The sequence below is a fragment of the Engraulis encrasicolus genome, chromosome 13 (assembly GCF_034702125.1).
Source record: "Engraulis encrasicolus isolate BLACKSEA-1 chromosome 13, IST_EnEncr_1.0, whole genome shotgun sequence".
Classification (NCBI taxonomy): domain Eukaryota; kingdom Metazoa; phylum Chordata; class Actinopteri; order Clupeiformes; family Engraulidae; genus Engraulis; species Engraulis encrasicolus.
Window position 1 is genome coordinate 37,098,066 of NC_085869.1, and position 20,557 is coordinate 37,118,622.

Below are 20,557 nucleotides of genomic sequence, written 5' to 3' on the forward strand. Positions count from 1 at the left end.
TGTATACTACATCCACCCTCCTTGGGGGAGGTCTGGCGGCCTCCCTGCGTATTCTTCTCCTTCTCTCCCCGCTCCTTTCTTCTCTCCTTCTCTCCTCTTCCTCCTCTCCCCCTCTACTGTATACTACATCCACCTCTCCTGGGGGGAGGTCTGGCTGCCTCCCTGCATATTCTTCTCCTTCTCTCCCCGCTCCTTTCTTCTCTCCTCCTCTCCTCTCCTCTCCTCTTCCTCTCCTCCTCTACTGTATACTACATTTACTCCTCCTGGGGGGAGGTCTGGCGGCCTCCCTGCGTATCTGCTCCTGCTGTTCCCTGAGGGAGTTCAGGCTCTGCTGGTGTCTGTTCTCCTGCTGCTGCAGCTGCTGCTGGAACGTGTTCTGCCTCCTCTGCGCCGCCTCCTCCCACCTCCTCCTGCTCGCCTCCATCTCTCGTTGCATGTCCCCGGCCTTCGCATCGAAGCCCATTTTTAGCAGGCGCTCCTGGAGACACACACACACACATAACAAACACACATTATACACACACGTGCACACACACACACACACACACACGGAGAGGTGTTCAGGTGGTCATGCATTCTAGACCACACACACACACACACAGACACAGACACACACACACACCTGTTCCCGTAGCTTGGCATCCACACACACGCACGCGCACGCACACACACACCTGTTCGCGTAGCTTGGCGTCCATGGCGCGCTGGTTCTCTCTCTGCTGCTGTGCCATGTCCTCCTCCATCTTGACCAGGAGCAGTCTGACGCGCTCCTCATTACTCCTCTTCTCCGCCTCCATCCTCTCCGCCAGCCGACGCTGACGCTCCTCCCCAGCACGCACCTCCTGCTCAAGGAGGACGCCACGCTCTCGCTCCTCTACACACACACACACACACACACACACACACACATACACACACACACACACACACACACACACACACACACACACACACACACACACACACACACACACACACACACACACACACACGCACACACACACACAGCACCCCTTAATATCTTTGTGGGGCCCTCCCATTGACTTCCATTCATATTAACCCTAACAAAACTGTGCCAAAAACCAAAACAATCCCTAACCTGAACCTGTCAGTGAGGAAATGTTTTTACATTTCTACTTTTACCAGTAACAACAAAACCACCCCAAAAAGGACAAAAGGGGTCAAAACATGTGGGGTCCAGGACTTGGTCCCCACATGGCACGAGGGCCCCACCTTGATGGTGTGCTCCAATAGCAGTGGCCTCATGAGGGTAGATTGGGGCACACACAAACACACAGACACACACACACACAGACACAATATACATTCCTCCCCGGCACACATGCTCAATGCTCACCCCAGATCTCTCGGTCCCTCTCTCCCAGTGTCTGATCTGTATGCAGGATAAAAGCTGACTCCTCTTTCCTCTGCTGCAGAAACCCATCCAGCACCTCCTCTGCCTGGAACATGAAAACACACACACATAATAAGCGCATGCACAGCACGCACACACACACGCACGCACACACACACACACACACAATAAGCGCATGCACAGCACACACACACACACACACACACACACACACACACACACACACACACACACACACACACACACACACACACACACACACACACACACACACACTTTTATGCAGGCCCACCCCCTTTTTAAACTTTTGGAGTATAAAGTTGGGTTTGTGCATGCTTGTGTGATTCCAGATTCATTGTTTGAGTGCATTGTGGATGTGTGTTGGTGCTTGTGTGACTCTAGTTAATTGAAGGTCAAGGGAGTGTTTGCTCAAAAAAGGTTGAGAACCACTGTCTGCTCTAGAGATTATTTGTGTGGGTCTGCTTGACTCCTGTGTGTCACATTACCTTGACTCCCCCACGGGTTTGGCTGTTGTATTTGCGCACAATCTCCTCCACGTCCTGGCTGAAGAGCTGGTAGCCGCCCACTGCGGTGTAGACACCCTGCTGCAGCTTTTTCCTCAAGTCCTCAGACAGCCCACTCAGGATCTCCTCACACAGACGCGCTGACGTCTGCTCATTCTGCTGCACGAAACTGCCAAACACATTGTTGATAGACTCCTGAAACACACACGCAGACACAGACACACACACACACACCCACACACACAGTAGTTTTTAAAGTGTACAACATAGCAGGGGGCGTTTCCCGAATAACAATGTTTGTTAGCATTGAACCAACGTGGTACGATGTAAGTTCAAGCTAAACATCATGCCCAAAACAACTCTTTCTCGAAAATCTCAAACCAACGTTGTCCGGTGTAAATCTGATGTACAGTTGTCAGCAAAGCCAACTTTGCTGTAAGGCAATGGAGCCATGTGTCAATCTCCCTATTTAACCTCCCTTCCTCGCCTGATGCTTGGCAATGATTTGCTGACACACATGCCTCCATGGAGAAAGCAATGTTTCCCCACAGTCAGCCTAAAGGCACAACAACGCTTGGGGGACAATTCACCATTCACCATACCAATTACAATTACCTCTAGATTCTTGAGGTGTTCTCCCTGGTCGTCTTTGAAGCAGCGCTTCATGAAGATCTCCACAGCGAGGCTGTTGAGGCGCTCGTGCTCCGTGTTGAGGTCTTTGAGGTAGACGGGGAAGTAGATCCTCAGCTGCTCCATGCCCGACTCGTACATCTCCAGGCCCTCGCGCACCGCCGCCTCGTTCTCGATCTGCGCCATGGCGACCACTGCGTTCTCCAGACACGGGATGCCCCCGCTGGAAATGGTGTCCACGTACGACCTCACCAGATGGCTGAAGACTACAGGAAGCCCAGAGGGACAAACACAGCATACAAATTCACCAGATGACAAAAGACTACAAGTAGCTAAGAGGGACAAACCCAGCATGCTACTACAGCTGTTACTATTATTATTGCTAAAACTACTGGTACTCCTACTACAACTACTACTGCTACTACTACAACTGAATAACACTTTCGGCAAAAAAGTGTCTTTGTAATATGGACATGTTGATGAAAGTTCAAGCAAGACAGTGCACTCTTTTTGTACTCCATGTGATGACTTTTATTGGAGGCGTCCCCCAACATCAAGCCAAAATCAGTTTATCTAGGTGGACATCATCCCCGGAGAGGAAAGAAGTGATCTGATTCTAGTGCAGTTGTCTTGGCAGTTGCCACACCTCTGCGGCCGCTATTTGTGGTCTTTTGAAGGCAATCTAACATATGTAGCCTACTTTAAATATCTAGCCTATTCATACACGGAAGATAGTTTCAAACGGGAGATATGCGGGACAACGGACACTTTTTGACACAGAGTCAGCAAGGCTATGTCAGTCTCCTGCAGTGTGTGAGAACCGCTATAATCGGATCTCATTTGCGCTGCGGGAGAGGGAAGGACGAGGAAGAGATGCCCTTAAAAATATACCAGCAACAAGCTTGCCGTCCACCACGTGCAAATTAGTGAATAGTAGGCTAGCCTAGGCTACAAAGTGGGCATCTGGAAGCAAGATATGCTACCGGGTGTCATGCAATTTAAAATGATGGCCGCTTGGAACTGGAATGAGTTGCCTTTTAGTTTATTGGGAGGGAAAACGCAAACCCCTTTCTCGGATTCGCACCCACATCAGACGTTTGCCTGAGAAAGAGTTTCAGCAGCAACGCTGTAGCTTATAGCAGTGGCCTAAAGCAGGCATAAAGGTATCATAGGCCTACAAGGGATTGATTTGTGTGAGGACAGCGCTCGGATCTCATGCAGCACTGGAGAGGGAAAGACGAGGGAGGTGTCTTTACGCACCTATCAGCAAGTTTGCGGTCCACAAAAATGGGAAAATCAATGTCGGCAAAAAAGGCTTATGAAAGTAGGCATCTAACTAAAATGTTGAAGTTGCACAGTGTTCACATTTATCATGCATCATTTTAGTAGGCCTAAGCGAAGCCCAGTCGCAATACACACAGAAATGCACAAATCACACCGTTTCATGCAACGTTGCGCGCTGGCGCTGTCAGCTCGTCATTGCATAGCAACCACAATCAATTCGGAACTATTTTGCTTAGCGGAGCAGGCAAACAAAGTATTATGAAGGCAACTAATAAACACTGGTATTTTGTTACCAATTGAACTATTGTATAAAAGCAATATGACCCTCATGGTCGGGATGATGTGCACTGACATCCTCCCTGGTGTGATTGCCGACGGCTTCAGCCTTCAGCCTTCGGCTTCGTGCCTATGGCCGAACCACACCACAATAATTTCTTTGAAAATATGAGTACATGAAGCAGCAGGAATAAGCTGTGGGACCAATAGGCTGTGGGACCAATAGGCTGTGGGACCAATAGGCTGTGGGACCAATAGGCTGTGGGACCAATGGGCTGTGGGACCAATTAGGCTGTGGGACCAATGGGCTGTGGGACCAATGGGCTGTGGGAGCATAGAGCTGACCCCACTAACCCTGAGATGGAGTGTGTCTACGACTGAAAACTTTACCTCTGCCATCCACTGTGTATCCGTCCTTCAGCTGCTTGGCATGGCTTTGCTCAAACACGTAGGAGCAGAACCGGTCTGTGACCTCCAGGAAAGTGGGTTTCAGGTCGGACAGGGCCAGCGTCTCCAGGTGGATCACATTATCCGGGTCGGTTGGGAACGGGAAGGTGAAACACTTCCGGGACGGGAAGTACTTCCGGATGCACTCTCGAGGTAGATTGTAGTCTTCCACTTTTTTACTGCTGCCTTTAGAAGGGGACAACACAGCTTTGAGCTATTACAGGACAGGAAAAGTATTTGGTTGGAAGTCTAAATCCATGAGTTTATGGATGATATTTTGTTATTGTATCACACCATTTTCACACCAATGGGATTTCAGACATACAATATACACACACTGTAATCACTCTCATTTATTCACTTTTCCATTACCAAGTTTCAGCTTGAGAGCGAAGTCTAAGTATTCGTCTTCTGTTGCATCCTGCCCGTCAATCTTTCGCTCCAAAGTGAAGTCCCTCACTGCCCAGATGAACGAAGGAAAAATCTTAACAAACTCGGAATCATCGCCACGTTTATCCGATGCCTTCACTTTGATGTGCTCCGCCAGTTCTGTGACGTATCTGCAGTAGGTTAAGGTGAACAACACCACCAAATCCCACTAGATGATGCTAGAGTGCTATGCGGTGATTACGCTAACTATGCGTGTACACCAGAAACGACCAAAGCTACCAAATAGCTGAGGTCATTAACGCCCAGCAACGTCTTTTACTTCCTGAGCAAGCTAAGGGGCTACCACATACCCAGACCGCTGCTGGTGAACTTTTATAATTGTGCAATCAGCAGCATTCTGATGTATGGGTCTTTGGTGTGGTTTTCAAACTCCACAAAAGCAGACCAGCAGACCAGCAGCCACTCCAGCGGGTGAAAACAGCAGAAAGAATCACTGGGACACCTCTCCCAGAGATAGGTATCATCTACATCACACCCTGTCTGCGAAGAGTTCAAAACACTTTGTAGGATTGTCACCACCCTGCTTACCACCTGCTCCAACTGCTGCCCTCAGGCAAAAGATACAGGTCCTTACAGGCATGAACTACAAGACTGTGTAATAGCCTGTACGCTTAATTCTAGTGCTCTTACATAGGTCTCCGGACTGATGAACTGTGCTTATTTTAAGGGATAGCACCTAAGATCCTATTGATTTGTTAATTCATACACGGAAGTGTGTGTGTGTGTGTGTGTGTGTGTGTGTGTGTGTGTGTGTGTCTGTGTGTGTGTCTGTGTGTGTGTGTTTTGTGTGTGATTGATTACTTTATTAATTTATTATTACGCATAGGCTAGTATTACTATTATTTACTTAATGTATTATACTTCATGTATGGTGTTATAATCGGGACAAAACATCCACGAGCGCCACTTACGGCACACGCGAGGTATTTTATTCTGCTCGCGCGCGTAGACACTGTCGCGCGCGCGAGTTTGCTCTGCGCGCGCGCGCAAACGCTGCCACGCGCGCGCAAACACCGTCTCACGCGCGAGAGGTGACATGAATTTCCTCACGCGCGCGAGCAGAAATATGAATATTTAAATTATCTCCTCCCACTGGTTAGCATAACAAATGAAGCGGAAGTTTGTTTAGTCCATAATAGTCAAACACAGAGAGCTCAGATCTCAATTGTTGATAGACTATCGTTGCTACGGTGACTGCAACCGACCACCTTTGAAACACAACTGAAACGCAACTCGCGGCTGCTGCTGACAAGGGCATTCACATATTTATTCGTAAAACCATTTTATTTTTGGTGGATGAAAACATTGTGTCAATATGCTATGTCTATGTTCGCCTTATTCACCCGGAACTTTCTAAAGACGTTGAGGGGTACACTTCAGGGGTACATTCGGCAACGCACCAGCTGTCATGGCGCCTCACTTGCTGTGTTGTGTGCCCAAATGTTCGTCCTCAAAGAGAAAAAAAATCCTACCGTGGACAGACTTTCCACCGTTTCCCCAAAGAGCAGGCACTTCGCAGTGGATGTATAAATCACATCTAGAGGGGTCCTGGTCCATATTTCAAGGTAAGATGCAAAATTATGTTCAATCATACGCATTAGCTAGCACAAATAAGCTAGCTCGTCAAACTTGTCATGACTCATGTAACCTAATGACGCGAATGCCTCGGTGAAATAAAAAAATATGAATGTGTAATTACACAACGCTACATTTATATGATATTTCCAGATCGCTATTTCAAGATTAGGCTTTTAATTGTGTGGTAAGCGATCCGATGGCCACTGATTTTGTGCTACCAGAACCAGTAGCATAGGCCTACTTGTGCCAAAATCAAGTTGTTTTGCTAACGAACTAAAATGCATACCCTGGTATTTATGGTTACAGATCAACGCTGAGACCAAGGTTTGCTCTGAGCACTTTGAGAAGCAGTGTTTTGTAAAGACCACCCGTGTTATCACAAAGCTTATAAAGGATGCTGTGCCAACTTTCGCCTGGACTTCAGAGAGGCCAAAGAGGAGAATCATCATTCGCAGACCGAGGTTAGTTTGTTCAGTCAATATTCAACTGACATGTGTTTAGCAACCCTCTAATAATAATAATAATAATAATAATAATAAACTGAGAATAGTTCGCCATAGGAATAGCCTACATTTAAATTTAGACAAGACTGGAGAATTAATGTATGTGCTGGAGATAATTGCACCGTTCCGCGGTGTCTCCTTCAAATGAATGGCAAAGTAGCATGCTAGCTTTGGCTGTGGGGAGGGTTTTGAACAGGACTGGCCTGCTCCTCCCTCCGAGTCCAGTGACTTTTTAATAACTCACTTTTCTAAAGTTTTAACTTGGATTTCTGTCACGTTTAAACGCCACCGCTCCTGGATCTCTCTCTATGCTGTGCCCTGCCTAGTATTTCTGAGTCCCCTGAAATAGGCTGTCTGCATTCTCTTTTTAAATGCACTGGGCCCTTTCTTTCAAATTAGTCAGTTCGTTTCAGATCTTGTCATTTCTGCTATAGGTGACTGCTCAAGATGTGGCTTCCTGTAGTTCAGAGATAGTTTTCAAAACTGCCTCAAGCTTATGTAGTAGTGTTAACAATAAACAGGTGTGGAACACATGGCCTATATTTGAATAGTTGTGGGAATAACTGTGGGAACATGGAGCAGCAAGAATAAGCTGTGGGACCAATGGGCTGTGGGAAACATAGAGCAGCTGACCCCCAACAGGGTCTTCATGGTTGTATGACCTGAATACATTTTCAAAGCGGAGCCACAGGATGCGGACTTCTACTCTTTTCCACTATTAGACGCGCCTTTGTCCTGCACCTGGCCTCAGCGAGGTGGGATGTGCATACTCTTACTTTTATAAAAATGTTGTATATTGACCACTAATTCTGTGCATGCTGTCATACAGAGATGATGACCCATTCCTGAAGTTGGACGCCAGAATGCAGGAAGGTGCTGTTTAAGAGCCTAGGTAGGTATTTGCTCTCAAGACACTTGTTTGCCACAATTTAGGAAACACTGTCAAAGTGTGTGAATGACAAAGACCAGCTTACAATGATTTATCTTCTCTTTTCTTTTCTTTCTGTGCTGTGTGGGACATGTTTGACATGTAAATAGACCACTAGGCTAGTTCAGTTGTTGGCGGTGGATTTATGTTGATTATAAATACAAGTCCTTTAGTAGGCTAGTAGGCTAACTAATTAATGCGAGCATGACCTACTGTGTCATGCTAAACAAGCAGGAAGCTGGGCATTCTTGGCGACTCTGAGAACTACAAACCCCAACTCCGATGAGGTTGGGACGTTTGGTAAACAGTGAATAAAATCAAAATGCTATCATTTTCAAAACATTCAATCCATTCATTAGATGGAGAATAGTGAAAAGACAACATATTAAGTGTTAAAACCGAGAAAAAATATTGTTTTGGGGGACATATGTACTCATTTCTAATTTGATAAATCCAACACGTCTCAAAAGAGTTGGGACGGGGATCAGTGAAAATTAGTAAACATCCAAATAAGATAAAACAGCAAAGAAGAACATTTCAAAATGAATTGTACTGACGGACAATATAGGTGTCCAGGTATAAGATCATCACAGAGAGGCTGAGTCACTCAGAATTAAAGATGCAAAGGGAATAATTACCATAGTGATTACATACATTTTTGAATTCCCTTGGATTTACCACGATTGAGTGTATATAAGACATATTTTTGTTAATAAAATCGTTGTATAGGTTCATGACATCATGAAATATATATTGGCTGTAGTCTCACTCTAGCACACCAGGAATTAGAGCTATTGAAAATTGACCATATTAAGAATGCTTAATGCATGAAAATGATACAGGGGTGTAACATTCTCCTAAGCACCTGAGCTCACTTGAAATAGACCCAGAAGACATGGGAAACTGTCCTTTGCTTACAGAAGTCAGCAGAAGTTGTAGAAGTCCATTCTTTTTGACAATAATAGAGCATTGCACATCCTGTGCTACAGTAAAAATGGACCATCCAACTTGTATTAGTGCTAGCTTCAAAAGTCAGCCTCCATGATGGCATGTGGGTGCAGTAGTGCATTGGTTAAGATGTTCTCACTCATCTGTAGAGTTAAATACAGTGCTGAATGGTATAAATGGGTTTTAAACAGCATGAAAAGCCACTCATGCATTATATTTTTAAGGGAGATCTTCGATTACTGCCACATAGTAAGGTCAAATTGCATTCTCTACTATGTTTTAACAGTTTGGCTCCATCATAAGGACCAGCAGGTGATAAAATGGTGGGTTTTTGGTCAAGACCTGTCACACTGTAAGCACTACAGAAAGGAAAACATTGCAAAACATGACAAGGAATACACCCACCATTTAAGCTGGTGAAATCATGTCCAAGATAGGAATTAACACTGTTTTTTATATAAAATCATCTCATCGGTTAATGTATTTAACTGTTAATTGTTGTCTTTTGTTTTGTTTTTAGTTTTCCTCGACATTTGCTGCCATTTATTGTCCCCGTCCCAACTCTTTTGAGACGTGTTGGATTTATCAAATTAGAAATGAGTACATATGTCCCCCAAAACAATATTTTTTCTCAGTTTTAACACTTAATATGTTGTCTTTTTACTATTCTCCGTCTAATGAATAGATTGAGTGTTTTGAAAATGATAGCATTTTGATTTTATTCACTGTTTACCAAACGTCCCAACTTCATCGGAGTTGGGGTTTGTATAATACAGGCCAAGTCGTCATTGTTATAAGATGGTAATAACATCATCAAATATTTGCCCTGTTGAATGGATGTACGTTTTTGCGTCACATCCTGTTGATGCTAAAATTACGTGCACTGTTACATCAAGATTCATGAACTTGTCAGCAGTGCAGCCAGCCTTGTTTCTATGGCCGCAATGTAATCGTTTACAGCTTTCGAAATGAGCAGACAGCTCAGCTGCTTGGTGCATACTCTTACCAATCGGTCTATATTATTCCCTCTTGCATTATTTATTTTCAGGCGGTGGAAGAAGCACTTGCAGGTATGCTACCGACCAGGCTCCTCAACATCAATCCGAGACGGAAGATGAAACGGGATGAAGCAGTTAGATTGAGGTAAACATCTACACACCCCTGTTCAAATTCCAGGTTTTTGTTACGTAAAAAATGACAGAAAACAAACTTAAAGCTTTAAAAGGGAAGAATAGAAAATAAAACTTCTATTAACATTGTTGCATAAATATGCACACCCTTAAACTAATACCTTGTTGCAGCACCTTTGGCTTCTATCACCGCACTCAGTCTTTTGGGTAAGAGTCTATCAGCATGGCAAACATAGAAGTGACAATATTTGTACACGTATCTTTGCAAAAAGTACTCCAAATCTGACAGATTGCGAATGCATCTCATCTGCACAGTCCTGCTCAGATTGCCCAACAGATGTTCCGTGTCATACAGGAATGAACTCTCCCACTCCCAGTCCAGGTCTCTGCGGTCTTCTGAAAAGGACAATCTCATCATCCCCCGAGCCAGACTCCGTACTGTTGGTGACAGAGCTTTTTGTGTTGCTGCCCCCACGCTCTGGAACAGTCTACCTCCCAACATACGCCAGGCCCCCACACTGGCTACGTTGAAATCACATCTATTCACAGAGGCATATGGACTTTAACTTCACTGGCCCATCCCCTCCCCCTTTATGCCACTACAATGGCCACTGTGGAACTTTTCTAAATTCCAACCTCCATGACTTAAGCCCCGGTTACAACTGAAGAACGATAATCACATAGCATGATGCTGTCACCTTCATGCTTCACTTTACGCTTGGTGTTACCTTGGCAATGAGGTGTTGTTACCTTTTGTAATTATGTCCAAAATGTTAAACCTCGGTTTCACCTGACCATAATACATCTTCCCACATGCATTTGGGAGATTACAGAAGTATTTTTTGCAAAATGTACTCCACCGAGATTTAACTTTTTGGTCATAATTCGAAAGGGTATATTTGGCACAAAACATCACCCCAACAACACCATACTTTAAGTGAAGGGAGCCTTGTTGGGTGATCTGAAGAGGACTGACTTTGGGAGATTGCACTCGCAGTCTTTCTGATTTGGAGGGCTTTGCAAAGAGGGGTGAACGAATATTGCCATATTAATGTGCCATGCTGAGACTCTTACCCACAAAAGACTGTGCTGTAATGAAGGCCAAAGGTGCTGCAACTAAGTATTAATTTAAGGGCGTGTACATTTTTGCATTGCATTGCATTGATTAATAGTTTCGATTGAAGGAGGGAAAAGCTGTGAATTTATTTGTCTTTCTATTTTTTTTACATCACAAAAACCTGACATTTGAAGAGGGGTGTGTAGACTTTTGGGAGCCACTGTACATGTAGAAATTATGTGTTCATATCTCTAACCCTCTTGGTTTAGCATGATAATGAAAAGAACTGTGAGCAAAAATGTGGCAAGCAGAAAACCAGAGTGGCTAGTGACTTGGGAAAACCCAACTGTGGCCGGAGAGCAAAACATTAATGTCAAACCCTTGTCTGTACCCAGACATGGGTTCCTACCAGGTGTACGGATACCCAAACACAACCACATCGTATGTAAAGCGCAAGTCTGAATTAAATTTTCTACACACATGTACCTAAAAAGTGTACCACAGTCACCGTGTAGTTTGAATACTTTTACTTGAAGGAGAGGATTGTGCACACAGGTGCAGTACGAAGGTCAACTGTAGTTTTCAGAGTGAGGAGTCTGCACACTTAGAATCGTTTTTGTTGCGTTTTATTTTTTCATGGCAGGATAACGTACCTCAACAGTCTTCTTCAGATTCTCTACAAACACAGTCTGAGTGGTGATTAGAACATGCCTGGCATCCAAGGGTGTGGCCAGTTTGTTAACCCTTTACACTCTACACTTTACAATTAGAATTATTGTACACTGTCTGGACAAGATGTAGAATACTACTGAGCGACAGTGATATGTCATGTTCTTAATACTGTTATATCCTGTCATTACAGACAAGGCGGCCGGAAACGTTGATGACCTCAATGACACTGGCTAGGTGAAGGACATCAACAAAATGGCATCAGGTCACCAGACATCAGCTCATAATCCACAACATCATCAACCATTTTGCGCCAAAAATGAAGCCGTTCACATACCATGGCATCCTAAGCAGGTAATTTCATACCTCTCAGTAACCTCAGAATGTATTAACAGAATAAACAAAATTATCACTTCCCATAATTTCTACCACATGTTTCAATAGGCAGCACTACACTACTGTGCAACAGTGAGAGAGCGGGCAAGGACAAGTAAAGCGGACCTACACTACAGCAAGACTTTGACACTTCTCCACGTTAGAGGCAACCATCACCCCCACCGTTGAGCAGCGGCTATGTGTAACCCCCAAAAGAGGAGATGATCCGACGATGTGTGTGTGGTGTGTGCGTGTGTGTGTGTGATGTATGATATTGTAACACTTCAGTCCTTCTTTTATACTATACAGTGTATACATATACATTTGTGGGTTTGTTTAAAAACCATAGCTGAGGTTAAGAAATGCATTATGACAAATACATCTGATTCAGGTGTACTGTCTTTTATTTGCCACAAATAAATCACATCCTGGAAACCTGTACGATGTGTGGATTTAAATATCTGCCAGATCTTTGTGACGGCATAGGATGGCAGTGGAACCCAAACATAGCCTACGAACTCCCACGCCATCTCACCAACTGCCGATATGCAGTATGCCTGATTTTTCCTGTACAGCAAAGAAATGTAGAGATTGTGCCTTCATCAAGAATAGGTCATTTGGAATCACAAAAATTATTCAATTTACTTTGTGCGTGTGGTGTTGCTATTGCTGTTATTATTATGTTACTAGTGACCCCTTTAGTTGAGTTCCATAGTCTACATGAAATCTCTGCACTTGTGTTACCACTATTGGGATTGGCAGCTCCCTAAATGAAAATGAGAAAAACTTGCCTGGATGAAATGTTATGAACTGTATGCGTTGTGCTGCTTGCTGAAGTAACATGACACCCACATCACCTTCCAGAAATAAAGTGTATACAGGCTACCTAACCAGAGTCCTAGAGACCTATTGCTGCTGTGTGATGAAATCCAGGCAAAGGCCCAAAAGCTTTGGCAATTGCTGCAACATGTAAATAAGGTAGACAGATTAGGCCCCTGCAGATATGGCATGTGTAGATGGATTCACTAAATTCTTTAACCACTTAAATGGCTTGGGTCAGACAAGCTGGGCTGCACACTGACCTCTTCCATGTTGCCCATGTGGTTTTGTTGGCTGTGTGTGACAACCTCCGTACAAGGGCCGCCGATCAGCAACTGAAGGCAGATTTATTTATTTATTTTTTTAAATGTCTGCACCTTTTTTATTAAATGTATTGCATTGCACTGGTATCACATTGCATTAAATGTACTAGCCAAGTGACACAGAGAGCAGGTAAATACAGTGTATTGATCTGTACCATTTATGTCACTTCTTAAAGATTCAATTATTCAACTCTATATTCGAAGAGGCCGGTATTGCTCTACCATTTTCCACGAACCAGTCAACTTCCTGGGAGTAATTGCAGTACTTTGAGAAAGTGATCTTTCTAGCCTAATCATTAATTGTGCTTGTGTCAGTATTGTAGTGTCATTGTTTATTTACAGTGTGTCGACGCCATCTACTGGATACTCAGCGCACGGTTCATTTTCTAGCCACTTCATCATTTCATTCCAAAGCACAGAGTGAGCTCTTTGATGCAATGTAGGCTAAATTCACCTAGTTGTGTATATCCAATGACTTATGTAGACCTCCTTGTGTATACCCGTTGTGGATCGCTGAATACATAGCTTACAAAATCCATATTTCGGTCTCCGGTCTCAAGTCAACTGCGGCCGTCTTGCCTACTGTCGTCACCAGCTATGGAGAACACGACAGTGGCAAAATGAATGATTGTTCCAACCGATTTCAATAAAGGTTCTCTGATCTGACCGCTTGAATTGACTATCCGGCTCCCTCTTTTATTGCAATGCTTACCAGCAAAAGTATCAAACACACTTGAATCCTTATAGCCTACATTACAAATATCTGACTGGACCATCGTAGGAAACAGGTTTGTACCGGTATGTCTCTCAGTCATGCAGCACACGGAGCTGGATTTCAGTGAAACATTGCACTTACAACATGTTAACTTAAGGTCTCTGTAAACGTGCATTTTGGTCTTCTTTGCAAAACAACTTTGTCATCATGCCAAATGCCTAGCCTGCTAACTTTAAGCTCTTAAAACGCACTCGTCGTGAGCAAAATGAAGCTTGACAGGACACGAACCATAGCATTTGATGAAATGTCTACTCACTTTATTCCTCATCTGCTGTCTGCGAATCTCAACAAGTTCGCCCATGAAATAAACAATTAAAAAACAATGTTTTCATAAAAATGGGTAAGCAATAGAGGTGCAACCTTCAGTCATTCCACTCGTCAGTAAACGCCAGCTGCAGTTACCGTAGCAACGATATCAACAATTGCTCTTGAGATCTGTGTCTGATTATTTCAGACTAAACAAACTTCCGCCTCGTTGGTTATGCTAATCAGTGGGAGGAGATTATTTAAATATTCATATTTCTGCTCGCGCGCGTGAGGAAATTCATGTCACCTCTCGCGCGTGAGACGGTGTTTGCGCGCGCGTGGCAGCGTTTGCGCGCGCGCGCAGAGCAAAATCGCGCGCGCGAGAGTGTCTACACGCGCGCGCAGAATAAAATACCTCGCGTGGGCAGTAAGTGGCGCTCGTGGACCTTTTGTCCACATAATGACGCCATATTCATGATATACTTCATTCATTTAGACTTTTTTTGACTTCTACTTTTCTTTGGCTACTTTTATAATTGAAACGACGCAGTGTTGTTGCTCCACCGACAATTTTGTTGCCTTCATTGACAATGACAATAAAAAATCCTTGAACCTTGAACCTTGATTAAGAAGTTTTGCCATGAATTTGCTGTATTCAATCTGGGCGTGACATTGACACGTTTCATTTAGCTGATCACATAATGGCTCTGGCTTGTCAGCCTGGGACAGTTGAAGATATGAACATCCGAATTGGTTTTGGGCGAACCATGCCATAGAATCTATGGCATAGATCAGGGGTATTCAATTAAATGTCAACGAGGGCCAGTTTTTCAAATTCCTCACAGTACAAGAGCCGAAGTGTACATATGTATTAAAGTTGCCGACTGTCAATAAAAAAAATATGTGAGACTTCATTGAAGTGGGGGGGTCTGGGGGTTCTCCCCTCGAAAAAATTTGCATTTCCTGCATTTTAACATCCCGTGTCCCGTTTCAGCTCTATACAGAACCCATACTTTGATCTCTAAATTCTGAAAAACGATTCTGTATTTCAAGGGACTTGTGGGGGGCCAGAATCTTGCTGTCCAAGGGCCGCATCTGGCCCCAGGGCCGCCATTTTGAATAGCCCTGGCATAGATCATTACCATAGCTGACCTTTTTTCGCTCTGGTTGCCCAGGTCCCTTCATTCCTGGCAAATTTGCTTTGGTCGCTCAATTCGCTGGCCCTTCACAATATAGCACGAAACGTAGTTAAATAGTCACATTTTGAGTTGTACCAATTTTGAAACCATAGCACTTAGTTCTTCAGAGGATACAAGGTTCTTGTTGTTTCCTTAAAAGTAGCCGTTTTTTTACATACGAGGTTTCCGGCCGACAGTGACAATATAGAACATGAGATGTAGTATGTGGCATGCGTCAATTATAGTATTCAGTGCTGCCATCTTCGTATGATGTTTCAGCATCAGCAAATATATTGTTTCACCCCCACCTGGCAGATGAAGTACGCATTACCTTGTCACCAACTGATATCCACTCAATCAAGGTTAAGCTTATCCCGTACAAAGATGGTGGTGATCAAATTGGAGACAACATATAATTCCCATAGATGTGGGATAAACGATACATTTTTATGATGATGATGATGATGGTGTGTGTGTGTGTGTGTGTGTGTGTGTGTGTGTGTGTGTGTGTGTGTGTGTGTGTGTGTGTGTGTGTGTGTGTGTGTAAGGATACTGCAGCTCCTCCACTGCTCTGTTGTCGATGGTTCCTCTGCTGTTGTAGACCAGAGTGCTGCTCAGCAGAACTGACAGGGAGAAGACCTGAGTGTCGTGCTTAGAGTCCCCCTGACATAAGAAACATAGACACATATAAAAATGCAAAATAAGCTGACAAAACAAGTCTCAAAATCACAAACAAAACAAACGTGTACTAGTGTGTGAATATTTGAGAGACGTAAGTAAGTGTGTAAGTAGAAGTAGTGTGTGTGTGTGTGTGTGTGTGTGTGTGTGTGTGTGTGTGTGTGTGTGTGTGTGTGTGTGTGTGTGTGTGTGTGTGTGTGTGTGTGTGTGTGTGTGTGTGGTCACCTTGTCCACGTCCCCCAGCCCCTCAGTGTCCAGCAGCACCAGAGTGTGTCCTGTCAGAGAAAACGTACACACACACACACACACACACACACACACACACACACACACACACACACACACACACACACACACACACACACACACACGTGCAATTTAGGAGGGTGAGCTGTGTGTGCACGTTCTGTGGGAGAGAAAATAAAGACGTGTGTGTGTGCGTCCATGCGTGCGTGCAATCCGTGCATACCTTGTTTCTCTGGGTGAGGTACACACCACATCCATATTCCTTTGGTTTTGGACTCGATGGTGCTGCCCAGAGCAAAGCCTGAGGGATAAGGAGGAGCATGTTGAGCTCTCACAAGCACTTTCTGCATATGTTCCTAACAAGTCAGGAGTGTGTGTGTGTGTGTGTGTGTGTGTGTGTGTGTGTGTGTGTGTGTGTGTGTGTGTGTGTGTGTGTGTGTGTGTGTGTGTGTGTTGCTACCTGTCTGTTCCCCGGCCAGTCGGTTCATGAGGTAAGACTTCCCCGTGCGGTAGAGCCCCACCACAGCCACCACCACCACCGGCTGCTGGATCTGCTCCAGGATCTGCAGTGCCCCCTGCTGGACACTCATGCTCCCATCAGGCCCATTGTCCACCAGACACACCGGCTCCTGCATGTCCCACGGCATCCTTCACATATAAAGGCAGAGGTGTCAAAAGTAAAAGTACTTTGTGGTGTAATTACAACACTAGCACATGGCATTACATAGCTGTTACACCATTAACTCCATTGTACCTGATTGTAGATAGACTTTGTTGTTACTGAAAACACTGAAAACCTAATAGGACCCACCACAAACTTGATCTAACCAGTGCAGAGTTAGCTGATCGTAAGACAAATATGCGGGTCTACTCGTTACTCAGATAAGTTGTGTTGGAAGGAAACTGTTTCTTTTTTTGTTTTACTTTTACTTTTGACACCTCTGTATAAAGGATATGAGAGATGAGGTAAGATATGACAAAAGAATAAAGATAGTCAATCACCCAAGCCAATTAGTCTTTGGTCAACATGTATGCTGGCCATTCACAAATCTTTGATCTTTTAATGAATATTTAGTCAGTAATAAACTAAAATGTCAGTCAAAATGGTCATAGACACATCCCTCCGGGCTTAATATCCTCAAACTTTCACAGTGGGGCGGTAATTACCCCCCTTACCAGGCACGTGCACTCCAATACGGCAGGGGAGGCACGGCCTCACCAGCCAGATCTGAGAATGATGAGCTGCAGTAAATGTGAATAATAATAACAATAACAGCTATTGTTTTCGAGCATCTGCACCATAACTACCATTTGAGCAGTATTTAAACAGTTTCACTCATTTTCAATCATTTCCGTGGCCAAAATCATAATATTTGCCCATTTCATGTCAAATTGCTCCGAATACGGTGAATTTGGGGCAACTCTGAACTGGCCTCACCCCGGATTGCGCAATCCCTCCTTAACAAGCTTCAGCGCATGCGCCATTTTGCTCGTTCTGTGAATGCAACCTGGTAATATTGTATTAAACGTTTTTATACACTTAATAGAAGTATGTATGGTGTGCCCTCAATTCCTGATAATGTTCTACTATTTTCTACGTGTGATTATCATTTCTTTACTCTGAACGCTTTGGCATAACGCCCACTGAAATATACAGTGGTGAGGCCAGCAGTAGCCTGGCCGCAGACTCCTTCTGGCATTGAGAGTAGTTCTATTGCTGGCCAGTTACGTCATAGCGAATCTGAAGTTCACAGCCAGTCGGTGTTGTTGGCTAGCTTGTTCACTTTGTCTGCTACAAGTGGATTTCATAACGAAACTAAGAGCATTCTCAAAGTTGGATTTCCAAGAGGAAAATATGTGATAAAGAATGGAGGACCGACAGAGCTGAAGGGTTTGCTACTGCAGGTGGTCAGAAGGTTATAACTACCCGATCATTTCAAAGTGAGTTCTACAACAGAAACTATTTTTGTTTCCCCTGTGTCCCGTTTGCAACCGGCGAGAATGTGTGGAAGACCATTCGCATGGAATTGTACGACTTAACAATTTACTAAGGACTAAGGAGCCTCACGAAACACAAATCCTCGCGGCTACTCATATTCATATTCAATGCCAAATTGCTTTGGACGTTTGGGGCGTCTCGAATAGATGTGGTTTTGGATGGACAGCACAGGCTAAAGCAACGTTAGCATGCGCAACGCCAAAGTGGAAAAGAGCGGCGCATGGACCTGATGTACGAGATAAAGGTAAGATCAGTGTTTCCTATGTGTGTGAAGCCTGTGTTTGTGAGACCCGTGGTGGTAGCTTTTGTGATCTGAACAGGATTCTCATGTGCCCTAACTGTTTGTAAAGTTGAGTAGGCTACAGGGTGCCGTTGAGGTAAATCAAATATACCCGTGTAACTACAAGACTCTGATCTAATTCCAAAGTGTAGGCATAACATAAAGGACAGTCCCAAAATATTTGGTGACCATATCGAAGCTTGTGTAGTAATCTATGTTTAAATGTTGACATTCGCTTCCTGCCACACCTTTGTCCCACATCGTTTGCCATAGCCTCGTACAAGTAGATGTAGGCCTACATTTGCACGAGAATCCGGTGCTTATCACAAACGCTATCACACCAGTTTGTTCGCCGTGGTGCTCAGCGGTCTATATGACACCATGTTTTGAATCCTGTGTGTGTGTGTGTGTGTCTTCCATTGAGCATCCGCCGTGATGTGGTTTATGTGAGACCACTGTTTGAATCCTGTGTGTGTGAGAGCAGTGGGCTGTGAAGGAGCGTACACTCTTCACTCCTCTCCTCTCCTCTCCTCTCCTCTCCTCTCCTCTCTTTTCCCATCTCCTCTCCTCTCCTCTCCTCTCTTTTCCCATCTCCTCTCCTCTCCTCTCCTCTCTTTTCCCATCTCCTCTCCTCTCATCTTCCCTCTTCTCCTCTCCTCTCTTCTCCTCCTCTTCTCTCTTCTCCTCTCCTATCCTCTTCTCTCTTCTCCTCTCCTCTCCTCTCCTCTCCTCTCCTCTCCTCTCCTCTCTTCACCTCTCTTCCCCTCTCTCCTCTCCTCTCCTCCGCACTACTCTCTTCTCCTCTCCTCTCCTCTCCTCTCCTCTCCTCTCCTCTCCTCCTCTCTCCTCTCCTCTCCTCTCCTCTTCTCTCCTCTCCACTACTCTCCTCTCCTCTGCTCTGCTCTCCAGCTCTCTCAGCCGTGATGCTGCTGTTTGTCCACATTACTGCTGTGTGGTTTATGTGAGACCACTGTTTGAATCGTGTGTGTGTGTGTGTGTGTGTGTGTGTGTGTGTGTGTGTGTGTGTGTGTGTGTGTGTGTGTGTGTGTGTGAGAGAGAGAGGGAGAGATCTAATAGCATTTTCTCTACGGAAATGCAGCATGTTTTATTTTGTAGGCCTGCCTTATGTTAAGAAAGCTATGACATACGAAACTTATCGGTAGGCCTATTTGGTAAATTTACTAAAATGTACTTATACTGTAGCTGTAGTATTATATATTTGCCTCACCAGCCATAAAGCTGACCGCACCTCACTGCTCCTTACATAATGCAGTATACACTCACCGGCCACTACATTAGGAACACCTGTTGCAACTGATCATTGAGGCAAATTTCTGATCAGCCAATCACATGGTGGCAACTCGAAGCAATTGTGCATGTAGACATGGTCGAGATAATCTGATAGAGTTCAAACCGAGCATCATAATGGCGAAGAACAGTTATTTAAATGACTTTTAACATGGCATGGCTGTGGGTGCCGAAAGGGCCTGATTTTAGTATTTCAGAAAAGACTGATCTACTGGGATATTCACACACAACCATCTCTAGGGTTTACAAAGACTGGTACGAAAAAGAAAAAAAAATGCAGTGAACAGCGATTCTGTGGACAAAAATGCCTGGTTTATGGCAGAGGTCAAAGGAGAATGGCCAGACTGGTTTGAGCTGATACAAAGGCATTGTTAAGTCAGATAACCCCTCATTACAACCGAGGTATGCATAAGAGAATCTCTGATCACACAGCACATCAACTCTTGAGGTATTTGGTGCCTCTCCTGTCAGCTAAGAACAGGAAAATGAGGCCACCATTTGCACAGCCTCACCATAAACGACAGTAGAAGA

General features: G+C 44.5%; 1 protein-coding gene and 2 long non-coding RNA genes across 5 annotated transcripts in view; 1 reads left to right on the forward strand and 2 right to left on the reverse strand.

Annotated features, from left to right (window-relative positions):
* Positions 1 to 220: 220 nt before the first annotated feature.
* The window catches only part of LOC134461090 (guanylate-binding protein 1-like), a 30,303-nt gene continuing 9,966 nt past the window's right edge, over positions 221 to 20,557 (reverse strand). Inside the window, exons 2-12 of one of the 2 annotated variants that reach the window (XM_063213855.1) lie at positions 16,900 to 17,087; positions 16,663 to 16,740; positions 16,419 to 16,468; positions 16,069 to 16,178; positions 4,909 to 5,096; positions 4,480 to 4,722; positions 2,515 to 2,795; positions 1,882 to 2,094; positions 1,358 to 1,460; positions 675 to 874; positions 221 to 478 (exon numbers count right to left, since the gene is read on the reverse strand). In XM_063213855.1, the coding sequence (XP_063069925.1) occupies positions 239 to 478; positions 675 to 874; positions 1,358 to 1,460; positions 1,882 to 2,094; positions 2,515 to 2,795; positions 4,480 to 4,722; positions 4,909 to 5,096; positions 16,069 to 16,178; positions 16,419 to 16,468; positions 16,663 to 16,740; positions 16,900 to 17,086 (1,893 nt within the window). In that variant the 5' untranslated portion in view covers position 17,087 and the 3' untranslated portion in view covers positions 221 to 238. The remainder of the gene's footprint in view (positions 479 to 674; positions 875 to 1,357; positions 1,461 to 1,881; positions 2,095 to 2,514; positions 2,796 to 4,479; positions 4,723 to 4,908; positions 5,097 to 16,068; positions 16,179 to 16,418; positions 16,469 to 16,662; positions 16,741 to 16,899; positions 17,088 to 20,557) is intronic. The other variant, XM_063213856.1, reaches the window with a different exon arrangement.
* Positions 6,374 to 12,613, forward strand: LOC134461094 (uncharacterized). 2 transcript variants are annotated; one of them, XR_010037218.1, is made up of 6 exons: positions 6,374 to 6,551; positions 6,871 to 7,025; positions 7,897 to 7,959; positions 9,992 to 10,086; positions 11,774 to 12,153; positions 12,244 to 12,613. It is a non-coding gene; the product is annotated as an uncharacterized LOC134461094 (long non-coding RNA). The 2 variants fall into 2 exon arrangements; XR_010037219.1 differs by having other exon boundaries at positions 11,993 to 12,153.
* On the reverse strand, positions 12,753 to 14,792 carry LOC134461095 (uncharacterized). The gene is made up of 3 exons (XR_010037220.1): positions 14,348 to 14,792; positions 13,257 to 13,328; positions 12,753 to 13,134 (listed from the first exon to the last, which is right to left on the reverse strand). It is a non-coding gene; the product is annotated as an uncharacterized LOC134461095 (long non-coding RNA).